General features: G+C 35.3%; 1 protein-coding gene across 1 annotated transcript; it reads right to left on the bottom strand.

Annotated features, from left to right (window-relative positions):
* Positions 1 to 833: 833 nt before the first annotated feature.
* On the bottom strand, positions 834 to 22,254 carry LOC110204367 (E3 ubiquitin-protein ligase MIB1-like; the record flags this gene model as incomplete). The annotated part of the gene is made up of 6 exons (XM_020980585.1): positions 834 to 1,031; positions 8,460 to 8,567; positions 16,299 to 16,432; positions 17,469 to 17,613; positions 19,358 to 19,541; positions 22,050 to 22,254. Coding segments are annotated over 6 exons (974 nt in total), but the record flags the coding sequence as incomplete, so codon positions are not given.
* Between the last annotated feature and the right edge of the window lie 3,457 nt (positions 22,255 to 25,711).

The following is a 25,711-nucleotide window of genomic DNA, read 5'->3' as shown; positions in this document are numbered from 1 at the left end:
ATAAGAAAAAACTAAATACAAATAGTCTGATTAGGAAAGTTCACTGCTCAATTTGATCTGCTTACAGGGAGTGAGTTTTATTTGGGATTTTTAATGCATCACCAATTGGAGGATAGATACAGACACGTTCACTGGTCCTCAATGGGTCTCAGCGATTCAGAAAGAATCCATCGCCCAACCTGCTAGGTTGGGGGCCATCCTTTAATAAAAGAGCTATAAAAAGACAGCTAATAAACGGTTTTTACCTTTTTCCTTTTCCTGAACACAAGAGAATGAACTTTAATCCCCAGGAAGTTCCTATGCATTGTCATAGTAGCCCAAGGACTAAGGCGTCTCAAAACCAGAGTTAGTAACAGCCAGAAATGATAGAGAATAATTATATGTTGCTGGACCAAAAACCTTTATACTCTGGGTACTATGGGAAGGCAATGACAGAGGCATATATGTACTCCACCATGAAGAAAGATCCAAGTACTAAGAGATCCTGAATTCATTTTCATAATTCACATTATTAATCGAAATAAGAAGTAGGGCTGATAGAAGACACAAGGTTTTAAGTACTTTTCAAAAAATCTCAGCAAGCCTACTCTATACCTTCTGCTAATATATCCTAAGAGAAACATTATATTCTAAGACAGAGAAATACTATATTCTAAGACAAACTATTTGCAATTTTATTATGTATTCCTTAATATTTTCCATTTCACACGTTTTAAAGCTTTATAGAGATAAATCTTATAAGAACTGAATACATTATTTACTACTAGAATATAAGATAATCACTTTATGAATATCTTAACATATCTAAGGAAATGTTTTAAAACCCATCTTACTTGAAGACTTGGATGACAGCCAAAGTCCAGTAACGTCTTCACAACTTGAAGGTGACCTTTATTCACAGCAATATGAAGTGGAGTCTGTCTTCGTTTATTTCGAGCATTCAAATCAGCACTACCTCTGTGTAGCACTTCTATGACAGCACCTTCATCTCCGAAAGCTGCATGGTGAACAGCTCTATCTCCATCTTTATCCTAAACATTAAAAAATAAATATGTTTACATTAGGCAAACATTTTTACAAAGCAAAATAATTAAAATTTGCTAAAGAGTAAGCCAATAATGGCTTGTGAATGAAAATGAAGTGTCCTCATGTCCTAAACTGGATTCTAACTTCGATAATTAAATTTCAAAAATAAAAAGGGTGACTAGAGACAGACTAGAGACAGACTAGAGACAGACACTAGTAAAAGGCTACATCTTTTTTTATAAAGCATAAAAACAATGCCTTATTTTTTCCTGCCTACTTTAGGCATTTTGGGATATAAGTCTTGATAACATGTCATAGCAAAACCCCCAAAGAATCATGTTTCTAAATGCTGTCCTAATGATTTTAGATACATTCAGGAAAAAATGAACATTATTGTGTGAAGAGTTGAAGTGATAAAAGGCATTTAAAAAAAAAACCTTTTAAAAGCACTAAATACCATGCCATCTATCATACGATTTTAGTGGGAAAATATGAATAATATCTCATATTAAATAATAACAAAAAGCTGAATATAAATTAAAAATTTTAAAGTACAGTACAGAAACTTTAAAAATCCAATGAACCCTTTTGTAAAGTAGAATCATTCTACAATGAACTTGCAAGCTCAAGTACCTATTTGTAAGACTGAAATTTTCTACCTTGGAATAGATCACTTAAAAGGAAAGCATAAATGACAAAATACATACCAAAGAGAAGCTGCTTGATATGGATGGAGTCATTTCCAGCACAGTGCATTTATATTCCTATGTCACAAATCTGAACAATAAATACTGAGGCACATAGCTTGATACTTTCTTTAAAGCACTTCCTCAATCTTTATACTTTTCTAGTAAGAGTATTGTCTCTTTCCACCCCCAAGACATAAGGCTTTACCAAGTCAGAGCACCCAGTAACAAACAGTAACCAAGCATTTTTCTGGACTCTTGACTCTCCCTTCAACCCATGCATCCATTCAGCTGCAAAATCTTGCTGTTTCTCTACCTCCCCAGGATATATCTATCATCTTACCTGTCCTCTCTGATCATATAGCTACCCCCTTAGTTCAAGTCCTCTCATCACCTCTTGCCTAGTTTATTGCAACAGTCTTTTAATTGGTCTCCCAACCTCAAGTCTCTGTCCACTCAGACCATCCTAGAATTCTCCTTAAGCACAGATTTGACTGTCACTCCCCTACTCAACCAACACCACTGGCTTCCTACTGCCTTCTAGAATCAAATTTAAATTCCTCTGTCTAGCTTTTAGGACCCCTCACAACTTGGTCTCAATCTATTTTTCCAGTCTCAATAGACATTACTCCTCCCTATCACATTACTCAATCCAGTCAAAATGGCTTTTTCCGACTCTACCCATGACACTCCATCTGTCTTTGCTTTTGCACTAGCCATGCCCAATGCCTGGAATACACTCCCTTCTCACCTCCACCTCACAGTACTGCTCTTCTTTTAAGACACAGTATAAGCATCATTTTTTGCATGAAGCCTTCCTTTATTGCCCCTAATGCTAACGCCCACCCTCACAAACTACCTTGTACTTCACAATCTTGTTTATGTTTGTATGTTAACTTTATATTTATATTTATTTACATATGTACATCTTATGTCCCCATTAGAAGGTGAGCTCCTTGGCAAGTAGGTATTTTGTTGTTTGCATTCTTAGTGCAATGCCCAGCAGCAAAATGCCTGACACATGGTAAATGCTTCGTAAAGACTGCTCACTGACTGAAGATAGAAATATTTCATTCAGCATTGGGAGCTAGGTGGTATGATAGATAAGGTGGTGGGCCTGGAGTCAAGAAGACCCAAGTTCAAATCCGGCCTCAGCACTTCCTAGCTGTGAGATCCTGGGGCAAGTCATTTAACCTCTCTGTGCTTCAGTTTCCTCATCTGAAAAATGGGGATAATAACAGACTTCCCAGTGTTGTTGTGAGGATGCAATATTATTTGTAAAGTGCTAAAAGACTACAACCAAGTTTCTTTTTCTAGCTCCTCTGAGTTAGAGAGACCACCTTACCGACTTTACTTCTTCCCAAACCTTTTATAATTTCTATTGCTCTCCTGAGTAGTCGCTTCAAATTCTCCAGATGTAAAAATAAAGGTCAGTATTAGGTCACAAGACAACATGGAAGAAAGAACAATAACTGAAAGAACAATAACTGCCTTCTAAGGGGTCACCCTCAAGAAACTGGGGATATAGCCCCGACATCGTAACTTCCCTTAATCTAGTATTCAAGAATATTTAAAATCTTCTTAAACTTTTTTTGCATTCTTACACTATATACTATCTCTCTAAATGAGTTGCAGATCCAACACAATAATCCTGGACTCTCATTCCATATCAGAAATGCTTCTGTTATACTCTTGCTGACTCCCTAGCTCACAGCAGTTGTTCCAAACCCATATTTCTCCCTGCCTCTAAAAATGCAATCCTCACACTCCACACATTCAGCAGATGATTCTGTCTCCTACTTTCACAAGCCTAAGGCCACTCAGCAGAGGCCTCCTCAACATCGCAATTCTGTTCCCCTCTAGCTGAGAGGAATAAGTGCCAATGTTCTTGCTAAGAGTATGTATACTTTGCTACTGATTCCATTCTGTGCCTTCCTCTTTAAAGACTTTGCTCCAACAGTTATTATTTATCTAGTCCAGTCTCTTCATCTCCACTGACTCCTCACAACATGCCTACAAACTGGGAAGAAGAAAAAAAAAAACACCACCTCCAATCCTCAAAGTCTTCTGTTGTTCCTTCCCCCTTCATTCACCAACTAACCCATCTAATTCCTTCCCTTCCCTGCCCAAGTTCTTAAACGAGCCAGTTAAAACTATTTCTTTCACTTTCACATTGTTCAACCCTCTACTTAACTCCATGGCAATCAAACTTCCAATCCCCCTGACAATAGTAATTTCTGTCCTTCTGTGCCATGGTTCACCAATGACCAACCAGCTGACAAATCCAAAGTCCTTTTTTAGTCCTCATCGTTTGCATCCTTTGCATAAATAGAATCCAACCCTTCTCAAGGAAGCCTTCCTCATACCCTCTAGCTGATCACTAATGGCCTTTTCCTACCTCAAATACCATACAGAATTTAGCCTGGTCTTCTCTTACATAATTATCATTACTATTTTGTTTTATAATAATTTATGTAAGATGAAAGGTAAATATGGTGTTCTGGACAGACATTTGTAAACTTAAAACGGATATATAAATGTGAGGTAATATTATAACAGGAAAGGGTACTGAATACAAAGTCAGGAGAAACCCAGGTTTGAATTCTGGCCCTGGCACTCACTATACTTACTAATTATGTAACTTTGAGGAAATTACAATCTCTCTGAGCCTCTTTTCTCTTCTATAAAATGAAAATAATACTTTCCATATCTCCCTCATAGGGTTGTTACAAGAGGAAAGCATTTTGAAAACCTTAAGGTACCAAAACACCACAAGTTTGCTTAGTTTTCACACTGCTGCTATATAGATTTCCTACCTAGTCTCTCAGGCCCATGAGAAAAAGCACCAGGGTTAGTTAGTCTACGCTGTGATGTGCAGGATTTACAGAGCACTTGGATTCAGGCCATACAACTGCTACTTGAGGGACCCTGGTCAAGTCACTTCTCTAAGCCTGTTTCCTCAACAGGAATAGAAGGAGATTAGACTCATCTCCAACGTCCCTTCTAGCTCAAAGTCTATGGACCTATGATCAGGAACTATATAATACAATGTGTTTCTGGAATTAAATTCTACGTCAGTATGCATAGAACTGCTACACTCTTACAGAAACTCAGTTTTGTGTTCTAAATAACACTTGGTTAGAACCTAGTTGAAGGTTTTTTTAAAGGCTAAAATTATGTGTTTTTGTCCCACCTCACTTTGTATCATGGTTAGCACTACTTTCATTTCAGTTATGAGACATATCGACAATTTGATGGGCCTAAAATTAGTATACTTATACAGCTAAGCTATCTTTTCATACTCTCCACAACAGTTTTACCTATATATTAAAAGGAAAATAATATGAAATCTTACTGTACTGAAAAGGAAAGGTAAATTCCAAGAGACAAACAATTTCCCAGTATACATCTTTCAATTTTCCCTAAAGAGAAACAGCAAAGAATAATCATTCTATAACTGACCCCTCAAAATTTTAAATTTACCAAATTATTTGGTTTGCTAATATTTCCCCAACCAAATTAAAAATTGTTAATGGTAACCAATATTATATGGAAAATCTAAAAGGTTAAACGTTAAGACACTTAATTCAGCAAAGAGCAAACATTTATTCAGTGCCTACATGCTATGCCCCCAAGCTAATCATAAAGACAAAATGGAGAAACAAAATAAAAACAAAATAGCAAGTGATTAGATATGAAAGGGAAGAGTTAAAGACAAATCCAAGGCTATAAACCTAGGTGACTAAATTAATAAATCAAAAGGTAGACAAAATCTCAAGATATTTTTTATTGAGTTGCTGACAATGTCACTTCTTACAATTTAAAAAAGAATGAACTGTTAATAGACTTGCCAAGTTTATGGGAATTATAAAAATGAAAAAATTTATATTTTTCACAAAATGAAAAAGTTATAATGTTGTCTGATTAATGGTTTAAAAAAATGCTCATAACCTAGACAAAGAAAAATGTTTTTAATAGTATGAAACTATTTATTTTGCTGAAAATTTGTTTTTTAAAAATTTGCTATTAAAGAATATTTTAGATTATTTTAATCATATTTATAAATATGTTTCTTTTTTTGTGTGTCATATCTGTTCTATTGCCTCTAGTACATTTTCAAAGAAAAAAAAAACAACTGAAAATACTAAAGAGGGACCAACTTAAGACGGTGCCACACATTTCATTTCTCTCCTAGTAACTTCAGATTTCCTACAGTGAGATATTATTCTATAGCATTTCTCATAGAGTTAACTTTACTCCCACTCATTCCCTTTGCATTAATAGTAGCTAAGCAATTCAGTCTGTATTTGAGACTCCATTAAAAAAAAAGGTCCCCCCCCCTTTTTTGGTGGGGGGGCCCAGGCAATGGGGTTAAGTGACTTGCCCAGGGTCACACAGCTAGTGTCAAGTGTCTGAGGCCACATTTGAACTCAGGTCCTTCTGACTCCTGCGCTGGTGCTCTACCCACTGAACCACCCACCTACCCCCTAAAAAGGACCCATTTTTAAAGAATTATGCCAACTACTCTCTTTATCTTCAAAATCACAGGATACACCTCACAGCCCCTTGCTGCTTTCTGTTCAGATAAATAAAAGTAAATCACATCAAGTGCCATCACCCATATCATTCAAAAACTCCAAGCCTGGCAGTATATACAAATTTATCCAATGCTTCCATGCTGCCAGTCTTAATAACAGAATTCAAAATCAGACAATTAATCTTTTTTATTCTTTAAAAAAAATATCAAGCATAAAAGGAACTCAGCTTTACTGCCTTTTATATTAGCTGAAACAACAAGGTTTTTTTATCTACTTTGAAACTACTCAAATTAAAATGCAGTCTTGTCTATAAAGATTCTTATGTCACATCCCAGATCAAAATGAAATAAAATTACGTAATCCTTCTCCTCTTAGTTAAAACTGAAGTTATTTTAAATCTCTTTACAATCACCATAAAAAAATCACTAGGCTTAGGGATTAATGAAAAAAGAAAAAGATGAATATTACTAAAGCAAACATACACTCTATATGCAACTATCAAAAAATAATAAATAGTATTACAATGGCACAATATGAAGCAACCAGAGCAATATCTCCCAATTCAAGGCAATCAGTGTTTGCAGGACCAGAACCTTAAATCTTAAATCACCACCATTATAATCCCTGAGGGAAAAAAAAGGTGACACTTTTTTTAGCTAAAGATGACCACAAAACCTACAAGAAGCATGATGTGCTTTCCCACTTTTAGGACACTATAGATTAATTTTTCATTATTAACATTACACAACAGTTTCACATTCAAAAAGTAAAGCTTCTGCAAGGAACGCACTTAGTTAAGTGATACTGCTCTTTAAACAAGATGTTAAAAAAACCTGTATTTATATAACCTAAAATAACAATAAAAAAAATGTGACGCATTTCTAAATAAGCCTAAAGAAGATACGCCAACACAGGTCAATATGATTTTAGCAGGAAGAAAAGTGATAACAACAAGAACAAAGTTATTCTCTTCTTCATCACATTAAGCAGAAGTCATATCTGGATAAAAAATTTCTAGGGACAAACTTAGCTAAAGTTATAATAAACTAGAAAGATAAGATATTTGATACACACTACCTTCAATCTCTGCTAATAGAAGGAAACAATGACGTGGAATAAAAAGATGCCCACTGAGCCTGTCACTAGAATGCTAGAAGGCTCTCACAAGCCTTGGAGCAGGTTTGGGGTAACTAGTGACAGAAAACTCTTGGCTCCATCATAAAGAGTCACACAAACACCAGTGGATTTCCTGCTAACCAGCCAGCCATTCAATCTCAGCAAATGAGCATGCAATTAGCATTTATCCTACTTCTTCTTATACTCATCCAGCATTACTAAAGAAAACAAGAATTACATAGAGGACAATGCCCTGTTCTAGCCCTTCATTTCCTCACCTATAAAATGAAAATGTTTGAATAAGGTTCTCTTGTGGTTCTCAAATTGCCCAGTGGATAGTGTAGGATTTAAGTCAGGAAGAGGGCAGGGTTTGGCCTTGGAGTCAAGAGGACCTGAGTTCACATTCAGCCTCAAACACTTAACACTTACTAGTTGTGTGACCTGGGCAAGTCACTTAACCCTGACTGACCCACCAAAAAGAGTAAAAGAAACAAAGAGTGAGGAAGACCTTAGTTCAGATCCTGGGTCAGACCCTTACTAGCTGTGTGATCCTGGCGAAGTTTTAACTTCTGTGTGTGTCTATTTCCCTACCTATAAAATGAGTATAATCATATCACCTACCAAACAAGGTTGTTGTGAGGATTGAATGAGCTAACACAGTAAAGTACTCTGCAAACCTTGAAGAACTACATAAATGCTAGGGTTATTTCTTTCCTAGTCTTCCTTGATCTTACTACCTTGCCTCAATTTTATCTCAAACTTATCCTGCATGTGTCTTGTTTATTGTACGTAGCTATTTGTATGGATCCCTCCTATAAGACTAGGAGCTTCTTGAGAGTAGAAATTGTTCTCTTGGGGATTTTTTATGGGATGAGGGAAGGGGTCTTTGTATGCCCAGCGTTTAGCACAGGCACTTAATAAATGCTTACTGACTTGACTTTTTTAAAAAATCAAAAAGTGCTGATGGCCCTGAAGTGAAAATTAAAAATAAAATTGATATAGTTAGAGGAATAGGAGCATATAATTCAACTATTTTCAACTATAACATTTCCACATGTGCCTATATTTTTGTTGAGACTAGTTATTTAATTACCTCTGCTTCTACATCCACATTTTGCTTCAAAAGCAGTTTTAAAATGTCAACATGTCCATTCTGACTAGCAGCTTGCATGGCAGTGTGTCCAGCACATTGTCCATTTACCTGAAAAAAACAAAATAAAATGATTGTCAGGATAGCTAAGCATAACTCTAAATACCCAAAAGATATCATATGCAATGGTCTTTAAAATTCTAAAATGTCAGTTATCTTCACATATCTGTGATTGCACAAGCTAATTCTTTTTTAACAGCCACAAATTCAGTGTGCATAGAGTATGAAGTAAAGTTTTTGATACTATCTTTATTTTTCCATTTATATTCCTAAATCTGAGCTAAGTTTCTACCATGGAAGTAAATAGCATACTTGTTATTTTACAAATCTGTTATTTTATAAATTTTTAAAGCAAACTGCAAATAACAGAATTCATGCTTTCAAGTCTTATCTTTTCTGCTTTATTTGAATACGTTTTTGTTGATGGTTACTAAGTTTAAGAGTAAATAATTTTTTTTGAAGTTTTTAAATGGACTTAATAGAAAACTTTTCATGAAGAACAGTTAGAGATGTAGGATCTCGACCACATCATGCTAGTCTGGAGACAATAATACGAAGAATAATGGGGGCTGGGATTATATTTCCATGCATGTTCACTTCTAGAATCTGAAATCAATAACCCTTTTTTTTTTAAAGGCAATTGGGGTTAAGTGACTTGCCCAGGGTCACACAGCTAGTACATGTCAGGTGTTTGGTCGGAGGCTGGATTTGAATCAATACCCTTTTTAAAGGCAACAAAACCAACAAAAATACGACAGCACAGCATGGGAGTTACAGTGGGCACTCTACCTGCTTTTTAGTACAGTGACATGTTCACAGTAAATACTGAACAAATGTCTACTGACTGACTGCTTTTAGCTAGTTCTGCATAAGGGGGTTGGAATGGGTAAACATGTACAGGTATATCTCATTTTAGCAAACAGATACAACACACTAGAGAACTTGGCTAGAGAACTCTATATTCCCATTACCTTCTATTAATAAACATGGTTTATTTTATAAAAAAGCTCTAGAAAAATGGAAGAAGGGGAGAAAAGAGAGGGGAAAAAACCCCCCACTATGTTTCACAGGGTTCTTCCACTGAAAGCCAACAGTTTACAGGCAAACAAATATCCTCTCGTCATGAGTTTCCCTTGCAGAAAACCATTAGCTTTGCTGCCACAAACACTGTGAGAAGGGTCATAATTCCTAACTTCCTTTATAAAGCAAATGCATCTTTGTGACAGCCACCTATAAAAATTTTAGTAAGGTTAAGAATTGATTATGTCTGCTAAAACAACAGATTCACTCAAATCACTCACTGAGGCATTATATCACAAGTCTATGACCAAAAAAAAACCCTATTATGACAGTCTCTGCCTCTTACTGCCATTTGTAACTGCTATCATTCCCTAAACCATAAACAATAAGTAGTTATGATATTATTCTCCTTAATCACTATTCTTTATATCGTGAGTATAGAAATGAAGGAACTATATATTTTTCTAGAAGCTACCAAAAGAACATAATTATGATGTACAAGGGGACATTCTTTGTAGTTATGACTCACTAAGAAGTAAATTCCTACACTTGTTACACTGGAGGAAACTCAAAGTGTTTATAAGACTTCTCTTCCTCTCTTAAATTTTAAAGACTCAACTGTGTCACAGCAAATATAATACATGATTTTGTCATTTGCCTTCACTACTAACCTAATCTCACCTAATGGCTATACTCTTAAATTTCCTAAAGAGTAGGATAAGGACCCCTGGGGGACCAAGGAGTTATTGCAAGAGATACTTAATTCCACATATGCACCAAGTCGTCGTTTATTTATTTCTTTAGCTCCATAAAATACACAATATTTGTAACAGGGTTTTGTAAACAATTTTATATTAATACTGCTTCCTTTTTTCTAAATGGAAAAGAAATTTCTTTGCCTTTTGGGAATAAAGTATGACATTTTCTTTGGACAAGATGCCTCTCCCAAAGTAGGCCATCTGAGCTGTTTACTAAGATTTCATAAGGCCCTTCTTACGGAAATGTACATTTTAATTGGATTAAATTAAAAAATCACTGTGAAACTGGATTATGTTATAGTGAAAGAAAGAATACAGTCAATGGAATTTAGTCATCTATTTCCTCAATGGATGTTAACAGTACAAACAACTGATCATTTATAAAGCATTTTAACATCTGCAAACCACTTTTACATATACTCTCATCTACTATAACTACTATTATGTGCAAAATCTGAAATTTTTTAGGGTTAAATAAGGGTTTTACTTGAAGAAACTGGGAATCATGGGTCTATACCAGACCTGCACAACTTGTGGCCCAAAGGCCACTTGCAGCACACCAAAAGATTTTGAGCAGCCCTCGAAAAACGCAGAGAAAAACATCCTCTACATTATTCACAGGCCACCCAAAATCCTTTGGCAGGCTGCAGGTTGTGCAGGCCTGGTCCACACCAACTGTTTGATGAAAACTGAAAAGGCAAAATTTGAAAACTACTATTACTTAGTTTCTATGGGCAAGTTTATATTTTTTGCTTTTTTGGAAAACAGCAGTACTGAATGCCTTATGACAAAAGAATTAAAAGAATTTAGGAGCTGGAAAAGACCTCAGTCGTTCTTCCCCTTAAAAATTTTAGTCCCCTCATTTCTAAAACATACAAAGAACTAAGTCAAATTTATAAGAATACAAGTCATTCCTCAACTGATAAATGGTCAAAGGATATGAACAGGCAGTTTTCAGAGGAAGAAATTAAAGCTATCTAGTTACATGAAAAAATGTTCTAAATCACAATTGATTAGAGAAATGCAAATCAAAACAACTCTGAGGTACCACATCACACTTACCAGACTGCCTAACATGACAAAACAGGAAAATGATAAATGCTAGATAAAATGTGAGAAAATTGGACCACTATTGCATTGTTGGTAGAATTGTGAACTGATTCAATCATTTTGGAGAGCCATTTGAAGCTATGCCCAAAAGGCTATAAAAATGTGCATGCCCTTTGATCCAGCAATAGCACTTCTAGGGCTGTATCCCAGAGATCATACAAATGGGAAATGGACCCACATGTACAATAATATTTATAGCAGCTCTTGCTGTGGTGGCAAAAAATTGGAAATTGAGGGGATGCCCATCAACTGGGGAATGGCTAAACAAGTTGTGGTATATGAATGTAATGGGATACTACTGTGCTATAGGGGGCGCAGCCAAGATGGCAGAGTGAAAGCAGTGACTTGCTTGAACTCTCCTCCAAACCCCTCCACAAACTCATAAAAAATGGCTCTAAACAAATTCTGAAGCAGCAGAACCCACAAAAAGACAGAGTGAAACAAATTTCCAGCCTAAGACAACCTGGATGATTGATCAGAAAGGTGTACTGTGCCGGGCTGGGAGTGCAGCGCAGCGCAGCATGGGCGCGCAGGCTGCAGCAAACCTGGAGCAGGCCTCAGAGGACTGAATCTTGGGCAGCTGTAGAGGTTTCCAGACTCCTCAATCCACCAATACCAAAGACAAATTAGAAGGTCAGTGGGAAAAGTCTGTTTCTGTTGGTGCCTGAGAAAGGAAGGCGGGGTTTCAGCTCCATTCCCCAAGAGTGTGGCCCTGTGGGGGGGGCAGCTGCTTCCCGAGCTTCCGGCCCACAGACTGAGGGGAAATCCAGTGGCTGATCAGAGAGGGACTGCAGGGATCTCTTTGCCAGTGTGGAGGCAGGAATCTCTTGCTTTGCCTGTGTTTGGATCTGGGTCACAGTTCTGGGTGGCAGTGCTGGGGTGAGGCGGAACGTTGGCGTGGTGGAACTTGTAGTGGCTGTGGAGAGGAACCCCTCCTCACAGTTACAAGACAGAAAGGAATACTTGTGGTCACAGGCCAGGAAAGGAGCAAACACCTCACCCCTTATCATACCACCTTGCAAGAATTGAAAATTTACAGGTCCCTACAAGTATCTCTGATAACAGCTGTACAAACCCCTGAAGCTTGGGACAGTACATACTCCACATTGGAAGCTGATTCGTACCTTAACAAAGTGTTTAAAACTCAAGTAATTGGCCGGGATCATGAGCAAGCAGCGCTAAAAGAGTCAGACTATATTATCTTACTTTGGTGAAAAAGAAGACCAAAATACACAACCAGAAGAAGACAACAAAGTCAAAGCCCCTACATCCAAAGCCTCAAAGAAAAATATGAATTGGTCCCAGGCCATGGAAGAGCTCAAAAACGATTTTGAGAAGCAAGTTAGAGAAGTAGAGGAAAAACTGAGAGTGATGCTAAAGGAGACCCCAAAAAATACTGAAGAAAATAACACCTTAAAAAATAGCCTAACCCAAATGGCAAAAGAGGTCCAAAAAGCCAATGAGGAGAAAAATGCCCTAAAAAGCAAAATTGGCCAGATGGAAAAGGAAGTCCAACAACTTACAGAAGAAAATACTTCCTTAAAAATAGAATAGAGCAATTGAAGATAGTGACTTCATGAGAAATCACAACACAGTAGAACAAATCCAAAAGAATGAAAAATTAGAAAACAATGCAAAATATCTCATTGGAAAAACAACTGACCTGGAAAATAGATCCAGGAGAGAGAATTTAAAAATTATTGGACTATCTGAAAGCCATGATCAAAAGAAGAGCCTAGACATCATCTTTCAAGAAATTATCAAGGAAAACTGCCCTGATATAGTAGAACCACAGGGCAAATAGAAATTGAAAGAATCCACAGATCTCCTCCTGAAAGAGATCCCCAAAGGAAAACTCCTAGGAATATTGTAGCCAAATTCCAGAGTTCCCAGGTCAAGGAGAAAATATTACAAGCTGCCAGAAGGAAACAGTTCAATACTGTGGAACACAATCAGGATAACACAAGATTTAGCAGCTTCTACATTAAAGGACCGCAGGGCATGGAACATAATATTCTGCAGGGCAAAGGAGATAGGATTACAACCAAGCATCACCTACCCAGCAAAACTGAGTATAATCCTTCAGGGGAAAAAATGGTCATTCAGTGAAATAGAGACTTTCAAGCATTCTTGATGAAAAGACCAGAGCTGAATAGAAAATTGACTTCAAATACAGGACTCAAGTGGAACATGAAGAGGTAAACAGGAAAGAGAAATCAAATAGACTATTAAGATTGAACTGTTTACATTCCTGCATGGAAAGATGATATTTATAACTCATGAGACCTTTGTCAGTATCAGGGTAGTTGGAGGAAAAAAATTATATCTATATATATATGTAAATAGATAGATAGATAGATAGAGGGCACAGAGTGAGCTGAAGTTTAAGGGGTCATATCTGGAGAATAAAATTAAGGGATGAGAAAGGATTATACTCAGAGAAGAAGAAAGGGAGAGGTAGAATGGGGTAAATTATCTCACAAAAAAAAACCTAGAAAAGTCTCTTACAGTGGAAGGGGAAACAGAGGAAGGTGAGAGGGAATGAATGAATCTTATTCTCATAGGATTTGGCTTAAGGAGGGAATAACATACACATTCAATTGGGTATAGAAATCTGTCTTACCCTACAGGAAAATAGGGGGGAAAGGGGACAAGAGAACAGGGGGATGATAGAGAAGAGGGCAGATTGGGAAAGGGGTTAATCAGAAGTAAATAATTCTGAGGAGAGACAGGGTCAAAAGAAAGAATAGAATAAATGGGAGGGCAGGATAGGATTAAGGGAAATAGAGTTAGTTTTTCACAACATGTCTACTATGGACGTGTTTTACATAACTGTACATGTACAACTACTGAGTTGCTTGCCTTTTCAATGAGGGTGGGTGGAGAGGGAGGAAGAGAGAAAATTTGAAACCTAAAGTTTTAAAAACATATCTTTAAAAAAATGTTTTCACATGCTACTGGGAAATAAATATAGGAAATGGAGAACAGAAGTCTATCCTGCCCTACAAGAAAATAGAAGGGGAAGGGGATAAGAGAAGGGGAGACAGATAGAAGAGAGGACAGAGTAGGGGAAGGGATATTCAGAATGCATGACATCTTGGGGTGGGGGGGGGGGAGAGGGGGTGAAAATCTGGAACTCAAAAACTTGTGGAAGGGAATGTTGAAAACTAAAAATAAACAAATTTATATTAAAAAAAGATACTACTGTGCTATAAAAAATGATGAGTAAGCAGATTTCAGAAAAGCATGGAAAAAACTTGTAAGCAGAACCAGGAGAATGTTGTACACTATAGCAGCCACGTTGTGTGATGACTAACTTTGATAGACTTAGCTCTTCTAAGCAATGCAAGGATCTACGACATATCCAAAAGTCTCATGATGGAAAAATGCTATCCACATCCAGAGAAAGAACTATGGAGTTTGAATGCCCACTATTCGCTCTTTTTTTTTCTTCTGTTTTGTTTCTTCTTTCTTGTGGTTCCTCCTATTGGTTCCAATTCTTCTTCACAACATGACTAATTTATATGTTTAACAGGAACATTTATGTACAGCCTATATCAGATTGCATGCTGTCTTGGGGAGGGAGGCAGGGAAAGAGGGGGAAAAAATTTGAAACTCAAAAGCATATGAAAGTGATTGTTGAAAACTAAAACTAAATTAATTAAAAAATTTTTTTTAGTCCATGGAATTCTATTTTTTCTCTGAATCTTCTGAAATCTGCTTTTCTAAATCCTAGGGTACACATAAGACTATTTCTGGATTTCTTCTCCTCTACCAAAAACTGTAAGAGGAGTGTTCAATTCCTCAAGTGGCCCCCTTTAGTTCTACCCCAGCAATTAGTACCACCCTGTTAGTGAGAATCAGATGCAGAACAGAGTTTCCCATTATTGGTTCCTTCATCTTTTGAAGGATAAAATTATCATAAAGACAAATCAAGAAATTATAAGATACATCCCTTTTGCAGAAAGAAAAAGCCTCAAAAATCCAAATAACTGAAGTCCCCCACCATTACTACTAGATCATGCCTCATTAGGCTAGTGATCTGTTTCCCAAACTCTATTTTATCTTTCTGACCCTGTCTTCTGTTCTATACTCCAAGAATATAATCACTTTTGATTCTCCCTCTACTTAGTTTCATTCAAATGCTCTCCAACATGCTGCTTCTTCCCTTTCTTCACATGGGTATACCCTCTGTACATACAACATTATACCAATCCTTCTCTCCACCATTTTTACCTATCCTGCTTCTTTTGAATAGGAACAAGGACACATCTTTGCATAGGAAGAACAGAGACTTAAGTTGCAATGACATCTCCTTGATCATAAAGGACGTTGTAAAAACAGTCATAGTATGATGCTAACAAGGCCAAATCCTCAAATTTCATCCCCAAATGTCAATTTCATTCACATCCAATGTCAAAGAATTCACCTTTAACTCAAGCTAGTTATTTCGCACACATGAGTTTTTGGTAACAAAAGAGACTTGAGAGTGTATCACTGATTCAGGGAAAATATATTAAAAAAAAATCTCAAAGCATATATCCTACTGATGTGATAGTAGAGTGATTATATATGTATATATGCCTTATATATGATTTTCTCTATATATATATATGTATTTTATATATGAAGGGCATACACACACTACTTTCAAAAGAATTTAGCTTGACAGTTTTTCATACAAAATAAGCTGAGAAAGCTTATTATCCCCTTTAAGAAACAGGGGATAATGAAAATAACAAAGTTGTTTACCATCAAATAGAGGGCAACCTAGGCCAAATTTTTATTCTGGAAGAGAAAAATTGATATTAAACTTCTCCAAAAGGAAACTGAACCATCTGAAAGTGAAAAGGGTTGTTAAGTTTAGAGACACTTATAAATTACAAATGCTTACATCAACATCTGGTCTCTTTAACAAATCTTCTACTTTAGCAACATCTCCATTAGCAGCAGCTTTAACTAATTCTTCATTAAGGTCCCCAGACTCTTGAGTTTCAAATAGTTTCTTCAAGAGTTGAGATAGTCTCTCTGAAAATACAAAGTAAAACTGTGGATATAGGAAAATGATGGAACTCAGAATTTAAAACATTAGAAGACATGTTTTACTATGTCTTAATTACTTCTAGAATTATTACACTGCAAACTATTTTCTTTTTCCTATATTACAAATAATTTATCATATAAGCCATAATTATACGACCTGAAATTATGGTATACTATAGAAACTAGTATTAACGTGTTTCTTCAAAATCACTGTTTCATGAATTTGGAAACAGATTTGCATAGTAAAGGCAATTCAAAAATTTGTATTTATAACAAAGATGTTATGAACTGACATACTATGATGGAATTCACATTGAAAAACAAGTTTTTTACATTGCTCAAAGACTGGTATTTGAAAAATGAAAATAATTATCCCAACTTTCACTTTCAAGCACAATAGATTTTATAGCCAGTCCTACTAAAGTCTTAGGAATTCGATGTTCTACAATTATAACAATTCTTTATAATATCATATATTAAGTTTTTGTAAAAATGGTATTTAATCTTTTTTTAGTTGAGACTACAATTCTAAATCCTAATGATATATTTCTAAAGTTACTGTCTGCTTTGTTTTAATCAAAATAAGGCATAACTAGCAAGAGGGTTACCACTTTTATAAGCCATTTTCACAGGCAATCCTCCTTCCTGCTAATCTGAACCAAAACAGTATCAGCCACTACAGGTGTTCACCAACAAAAAGCCCTCACAACCCGGTTCTTAGATACATTTACTGAAAAGGAAAGCAAGTAGAGGAAAATTGGAAAGATACCATACACATTACTGTACTCCCTTCATCTACTTCTTTTATTTACTTATCACTGCCAGAGGATGATTTTGCTCCAACTTGAAGCAAACTATTTAATTAAAACAATTAATTAAAAAAAGAGAAACAAGAATGGAGAGCACTATAAAATAACACAGTACGTCATCCAAATTTTTTATGTAACTTATTTATAATTAAAATTATACTTTGCCCTTGAACACATTTAAAAAATAAACCATTTTTTTAAAAAGTACATACCCCCAGATGCATTGCTAATAGCTGATCCTGCTGATGCCACCTTGGAAACAGCTGCAGGATTATATGTCCAAGATGTCCCACAAACTTCTACCTTTAAATCACTGTCTGAATAAATCTGCTGTACACGGCCAACTTTCCCTAAGGTCTTAAAAATATGACAAACAGCCATAAATTTTCACATATAAAATGACTGTCACAAAGTAATTTGTTTGTCATTATTAATATATTTTTAAATGACACCTGAGTTTAGCTTTTAGCTCAACCAAAAAAAAAATGCTAATCTTACTGAAGTAGGTTCTACATCTGTGAACTAAATAGTACAATGTACTAATACATGAAATTAGTAGCTGTAGTTTTATTAAAATATCTCCCTAAAATAAAATCAGAATTATTGCTGAACAGTTTCACAAAGAATAAAAACAAAGATTTAACAAAATCATTCAATCTACCATTTTTCATAAAAATCCCCCTTTCATCATATATTGATTTTTTTTTAAACTAAGAGAGCACTACCTCTTCTCCTTCTTACAAGCTACTTTTATATTAGGACAATGAGCCAAAAAAGAAAAACAAAACTTACAATAAACAACATTCAGGTTATATAAATGAGCTCTCTCTTCAAGGACACCATATAATATAAGGCAAGTGTTCAAGCTAATTTATCACTCACAGAAATTAATGTTGTTAAGTAGTTAATGCAAAATATTTAATCTTCAAGTAAAGTTCTAAAGTGAAAATACACTGAAAGGGCAGCAGAAACCTTCTAATAAAATAAATAGATAAATAAAATAACTACTAAAAGCACTAAATCACAATGACTGCAAGCCTCCTGAGGGGAAAGGTCTTGAGAAATCATTATCTTAAGTGTCAATGTTTCTTCACCTCAAAAACCACCACAACAGTAAGTACATCTGGAGAGATATTAACTACTGCATCAAATCAACAAAATATCAGTGTATGAAACAGTTTTGCCCCGTAGCAAAACTCATCTTGAAACCAGAACTTATATTGAAGTTCTAGTATACAGCTGATTTTAAAAATCAAGTATTAAGCTCTGGAACCCTGAAAAATTATGCTTATGAATAATGGAAAAAATTATTTAAGTGCTGCAGCCTCAAAAGGAAAGAAGCATTATTTTCATAACTCACATTTCTATAGCTTTCAAGGTTTACCAAGCTCTTTCTTTCCAGCACTCCTGTGAAGCAGGTAGTGCAAACATTTATCCCCATTTTAGGGGAGGAAAATGAAGTCCAGAGAGGCTAAGTAATTGTTCAAGGGTCACAAAGCAGGGCCTACATCAGGCTTCTGATTCTCTACAACACCTCTCTAGAATGAAAATTTACAGCATGACAATTTTCACTGTAAATAATAACAAAAAAGGATCCCAAAACACAACCTTTCAAAAATAAAATTAATTATACATGAAGTGCCAATTAATAATGCTTTTCCTCACCGCCTAACTCAGGCTACAGAAAATTCTATCTTTTCTGTTCACCATATCTGGAGGGGATGGAATCTATTGTCTATGAATTCTAAGTCTGAATCCTGCCTCACACTTACAGTAATTGTATGAACATGGCCAAATCACTTAATCTCTCAAAGCTTCAGTTTCCTTTTATGTAAAATGGGAATAAATTTGAGCTATTATTATTGTTAGAAAGTGAAGCAATGGATGAAATGTCTCTGGGAAGGAAATTTAACTTTTCTATATTCCTTACCTTCCCCCCCTTCATTAATTCTTAACTGAAAAAAAAAATTAAAGGTTCACCTTTCAATAAATAATAGCTCACTCAACTCCAGGAAATTTTACACTTATCTGCTTACAAATCAACAAAATATAAACTAATAACAAGTTCACCTAATCAAATGTCCCATTTTTATATACTTACAGGAAGCATAGCTTCTGCCCATTCGCCATGACCTCTTTGTAGAAGCTTAATTCTTTCTAGATCATAACAAACCTGAACAAGATCACCCACTTGAAATTGTGAAGTACCCCCTTCTGCACCCTGTGCAGCATCCCCACTTCGGACAACATTAGCTTTAGTGAGAACAGCTGGATTGAAAGTCCATCTGAAAAATAAAAATAAATGGCAAATTATATATATATTTTTTTAATTCTTCAAGTTGAACTATTTTTGACAATGAGTTTTCTAAGAAGGAAAATATTTTTAAATGTCAGCACCAAATTCAATCTTCAAAATATTTGCAAAATATTTTAATTTTTTTAAAGAAATAAATTGTAATGATCTTTTAAAATCATCTTATAATCAATTTGTGAACATACAATCCATTATAATTCGTTCATATATAATTATACAGGGTGCACATACACACACATACATAATCAATTTATGATATTTCCTCATCTGTAGATTTGCAAGGAACAGGACCACTATTTTAAAGTTGAGTTAAATTATACATATGCCAAAAAAATGAAAAAGTAGCATAAAGCAATTTAATATGTTACTGAAAATTCTGTCTGAAAAAAAAATACTCAAGTGATCTGGAAAAGTAATAGTGCCTAAGAGCATATAGAAATCGAAATATTAAGGGTTTGGAAAATGAAAATGCTGTAACTCAATTTTATGGTGACAAGCTTACACAAGCTTAAAAGGAAAAAAAACCCAACCTTTTAGAATATCTTTAACAATCTCATTGGGAAGATTTGTATCACATGATATATAACAATTCTTCATTATCCACATTTTAGGAGAAGAAAACAAGCATGGATAAGGCAAGAAAAAAATCTAAAATTATAAAATTTAAAATAATTTACATGCAGTTTTTAAACTCACAAAATTTGTGGCTTGCACACAAACTATGTTGACCCCTAAACTCCTCCTGTCTTACTGTCAGACGGGGATTTCACTGCAAAATAAGTTTTACCACAATGTATACCTCCAAAAAAGGGTGGAGAGGAGAGTCTCTTCTCAAAGTATTTACCTAATTCTTAATTAAGAAAAATCAGAACCAGAAAATAACTCCAGGGTCATTCTATGCTAGTCTCTGCTTAAGGCAAACCACGCCAGAAGCTAACAGCCACATAAGGAGGGAGCACACAACAGTAAGTAAGAACACTAGATCTACAGTCAGAAGACACAAGTTTGACTTGGAGTTTTCCTAGTTACTGAGCAAGTCCATTGGCTTTCTTTCCACACCAAAAAATAATGATAGTATTGCTAACCAGTATATACTTTTAAGCAGTGTTTTTGCATTGAATTAAATAATGTATATATAATGATATAAAATTTGAGCAACTATTCATATTGTGCCCATCAATTCTATTTTAAAAATACCTTCAGAAATGGAAATTCCACAACTCCCCTAAATAGCCTAGTACAGTAATTCATTGTCCCTATAATCAATTACATCATTTAACTAGATTCCTTTGCCTGCATAAGGAAAAAGAGGGAAACTGGCTAGTATACTTGAATAACCCTTAATATAATGATAATCCATAGCATAATCAATAGTATGTAGCCCTTAGAGTCAATAACACCCGAGTTCTAAAAATGACTTTTCCCTGTCCCCAACCAGCACATATACTAGATATGTTACTCTAGGTATGTCATTAAACCTTTTAGCTTCCATTTACTCATCTATACAATAGAGATAATATTGTTAGTACTTACCTCATGAGGCTGTTGTGAGGATCAAATGAGGGAATGTATTTAAGTACTTCTAAAATCTTAAAGCACTTTTTAAGTGTCCCTTTGTATTATTAATATTATTAATCTCTATCTTTTTCCATGGAGTTCAGAAAGAAACAGTCCTGGGACAAGTCACTATCTTGCTATTATTCTTTTATTGTTAATGTTCTTCAAACTACTGCATAGGTGGATAAAATAACTGCTATTTTTAATAAATAAAAAGCATTGGAATTGGTTTTGTTATTACTGTCATGGTTAAACAACTTGAGCTCATTTCACAATTTCTTTACAAGGCCTATTTAATCTCTCTCAATATTCTCTTGGTCATTTCTACATCTTCTTAGGGTCATCACACCTCTCAAAATGTGACTGTCAAAATCAGACGTTAAACTCTTAGGACCTAACGAAAGCCAAGCAAAACTGAATTATTTTCTAATTCTTGAATACCACATTCCTATTAACTTTCTAATAACATGCAAATGTAAATAAAAAGGTACAACATTACTTATTCAGGGCAGTCTTCTATGACACATTACAACTTTCAGCACTTTCTCTGCTTCATTTGTTTCAGGTCAGTCTTATAAAATCTTTTCTCGTTAGGGATAGAAAGAGGGATTAGACCTGTAATTTCATTGGCATAAGGAAACTTCCTCTACCAATGTAGGTCAGCACCATCTTTGTAATGTATAGTATTAGAGAGATGCCTAAGGTGCATAAAGGTTAAGGAGCCTGCCCAAGGCCACAGTTAGAGGCAGTATTTCCTTATTGTTTATTTTTCCTCCTAAAGTGGAATACTTTAAGTTTTTCTCTATTAAGTCAAATTCTACTTGTCTCCAAATTAAAAAGCTTTTTAGTTACATCCATTTTTTTTCTAACTTTTATATACACATCCCAAGTGTGTTACTATCTAAAACTGAATGTCACCAACCTATTGCCACTCGGGTACTGTACTACAATGTCATGATCTTCATCAATGCCACAAACTGTTCCAGTTGTAGTTAAAGTCTCAAACATGCCATCAGTCCATCCTCCATGCCCATGTTGCAAAGACTGTACAATTTCTAGATCAAGATCTATGTTTACTAGGTCACCAATCTGTAGTCCACCAGGATTCCGGTTACCATTCTGCTCACCTGTAATTGAGGGGAAAAAGGGAGCAGTCATAGGAAGGACCACTGGATTAGAACAAGCATAGTTACCATGATTCTATAAAGCAACTACTCTAGCTGCTATCTCCACTGACTGGGTTTTTGTCTTGCATTTTTAAAAGTACAGATGCAAAATCAGTTCAGGATAAAATATGAGATTCTTGAATCAAACATTTAATTTTCCTGTTTTTCAAAGAAGTCAAGTAAATCATGTCTGCCTTTTGTGATTCACTAAAACCTTTTATACTAGAGAGAGGAAAAAAAGTTCACTACCTAAATTTACACATTACACAAGCTACTCTATATTGAAAAAATGAAATAAGTAGATGGATATAAGGTAAAGAGTTAAAATATAGTTAACTGGAAGTAATTCACTTAGTGGAATCTGTTCTACTGATTAGTTGTATTTTTTTTCTTTTCTTTCCCAAGAAATAGTGTACCCAAATTTTAAAACAAAAATAAAAATGTTCCTGTAAAGATTTAAGTCCATGTTGTACAAGGTTTTTCTACAAAGCTCATCTTAACGGTGAATTCTCTTCACCGTTGCTGACTGGGTAAATTTCTTTTGCATCTTTATTAAAAGTACCTAGATTGAAATGAGTTCAATTCAGTTCATTTCAAACATTTATTAAGTTCCCTGTAAGAAGCTGCTCCAGGCACCAGGGATACAAAGATATAAACAAAAATAATCTCAACCCTTAACAACCTTACATTTTACTCAGGAGATGCAGTGAATATAGATAGATAAGATAGATAGATAGATAGATAGATAGATAGATAGATAGATAGATAGATAGATAGATAGATAGATAGATAGATAGATATAGATATATCTATCTATATATAGATATATATAGATAGATAGATATAGATATAGATATATATAGATAGATATAGATATAGATATAGATATAGATATAGATATAGATATAGATATAGATATAGATATAGATATATAGATAAATAAATACACAAGATAATTTAAAGCCAGAAAGCATTTACAACTGGGAGGACTAGGAAAGGTCCCATAAAGGAGATGGCACCCAAGCTGCACCTTAAAGGGATTTAGGGATTGCAAGAGGTGAACACTGAGTGCTTTGAAAACACAGGGGACAACTTGTTCAAGGGCACATAGACGAGAGCTAAATGTTAGCAAAAGCTAACTGAATACTCTGACTAGAATGAAGAAATATATAAGGAAGTAAACATGAAATAACATGAAAGGTGAGTGCCAAATTATGAAGGGCCTTCAGTAACTGACTTGGTATTTTTTAATATCACAGGAAAACAGTGAAGTATCATCAGAGTGGTGTTTTAGGAACAATAATTTGGCACTGTGAAGAATAGATTACAGACATGAAGGCCAAGAAAAAAATATTTTAAGCACTCTCCTAAAACACAGGAACTATTAAGATGAGTCTACCACATAAACAACTACCAAAACACCTGGTTAAGAATATGGCCTAATAGGGGGCAGCTAGGTGGCACAGTGGATAGAGCACCAGCCCTGGATTCAGGAGGACCTGAGTTCAAATGTGGCCTCAGACATGTAACACTTACTAGCTGTGTGACCCTGGGCAAGTCACTCAACCCCATTGTCTAGCCAAAAAAAGAAAAAAAAAAGAATATGGCCTAATTCAGGGGTTTAAAACACTCTGACATTTGTGACACTAATTAACCCTTAACTTATTTATATAATCTGAGTCCCAAAATCCATGCACAAGGGACTCTTGACTCACTGGTGGAGGTCAATCAATGTCCCCTGTTTGAGAACCAAGCAAAGTTAGTAAAAACAGGAGAGAGGAAAGCTCTGCTTCCTTCAGACCTTCTTCGAGACTCTCTTCAAGTCACTTCGGGCACGTCTGGCTTCCAGCTTTCAAGAGAGAAGATGAAGATGCCAACTCCACTTCAGGCTACTGAAGAAGATGATTCTGCAGCAAGCAATTGTAGCTTGCTACAATTGAAACTTTGGAGAATTTCCTATTGGGTGAAATCTAGTACTCTATCTTAGATAAGCTGAGTTACCTTGCTCCCAATGAGAGAGCTCCTTCACCCTGTATTGCCTGCTATATATTCTTCTATGTATACTTTCTCTGGCTTCTGTTTTGCTGTCAACTTAGATAAATGGATTTTTTTGCTATCTGTTATATGAATTCATTGTGGAACTAGTATTTTGTGGGAAAGGGGTCAAACTTTGGATATAAAGCTTTGGTCCTCCTTTCATCCATTAAGAAAGAACTATCATAAGTTTAGCAGCTGGCTCCAACCTCCCATTTCTCCAGACAGGTATTAAATTCTCCCTTAAAATAGGGTGGAGGGAGAAATGAGGCACATGATACCCCTATTCTACACATGAGGGACCCATTCATTTAATTTATAATAAAGTTACCTATATACACAAGGCCTAGTAAGGAAAACCAAAGCCACAAGAAAAGAAATACATCAAAATGATCAGGCTGTATTACCACATCAAGATACTCTCAGGATGAAACCAATGCTGTTTCACAATAATATTGTTCCTAAATTATAGTCAAATTCTACCAAATCTAGGCTAACCCTTTTATTTTATAAGAAAACAAAACAACCAAAAACAAACATACAAAAAAAACCCACCTCACTTTAACATATGCCCTAAGCACCCACCAAATCATCATATTAGGGAGAGCATATGACAATAAGGAAGATATAAAAAAAATTTAAAATCAAATGCTATGAACTAAATTACCTATGGGAATGAAAAAGAACTATATCAGTACAGAAACAGAAATCTACAATCTTATTATGAAAGTTCTATTATGATCTACAAATCAAAGGAGTTAACTTTATAATGCAAACTTTTTATGAAGACTTTAATTTATCATATTGTATGTTGATTTATATGTTTCCAAGCAAGCTTCCCAATTAAGTGCTTCTAGTTGTTGGCTACTTTCCTACAAGGGATAGTGTTTGTACCCTTAAACCCTCAAAAGGGCAAAAAAGACAGAAGCCTAGGGCCTAAGGGCAGAGAGAGCCTATGTAAGCAAGAAAAACATAAGGTAAGCATCTTCTGCTTGCATATACCCCCTCCACTGGGGATACCACAGAAGAGGTGTTCTAGCCTAATTGTTAGTGTTTAATCATAACCCTAGGCAACACAAGTGCTACAAATAGAAAGACTGACTGTACTGAAAATAATAAAGGAACAGGAAGGCTCTGACTGGGAAAAGCAGGCCAGGTATGAGGGACAAACAAAAGGGTAGAATGTTAAACATTAAGTCAGAGTTGTTAGGAGCTTTTTGTTGTTCTTACTGTTACTGTGTTAAACAAGTATTTTATGGATTTTTTTTCTTTAATGCACATCTCTGTCATTTCCTAATGATGCTCCCTCTCCTTGATACCATAAAATTCTCCCATGCAACTTATAACTAAGCAAAACAAACCAAATCATTGGCCATGTCTGACA

This window comes from Phascolarctos cinereus, unplaced genomic scaffold (assembly GCF_003287225.1).
Source record: "Phascolarctos cinereus isolate Bilbo 61053 unplaced genomic scaffold, phaCin_HiC Scaffold_310;HRSCAF=909, whole genome shotgun sequence".
NCBI classification, from domain to species: domain Eukaryota; kingdom Metazoa; phylum Chordata; class Mammalia; order Diprotodontia; family Phascolarctidae; genus Phascolarctos; species Phascolarctos cinereus.
The sequence above is the reverse complement of the archived record's forward strand: the minus strand, read 5'-3'. Positions and strand labels throughout refer to the sequence as shown.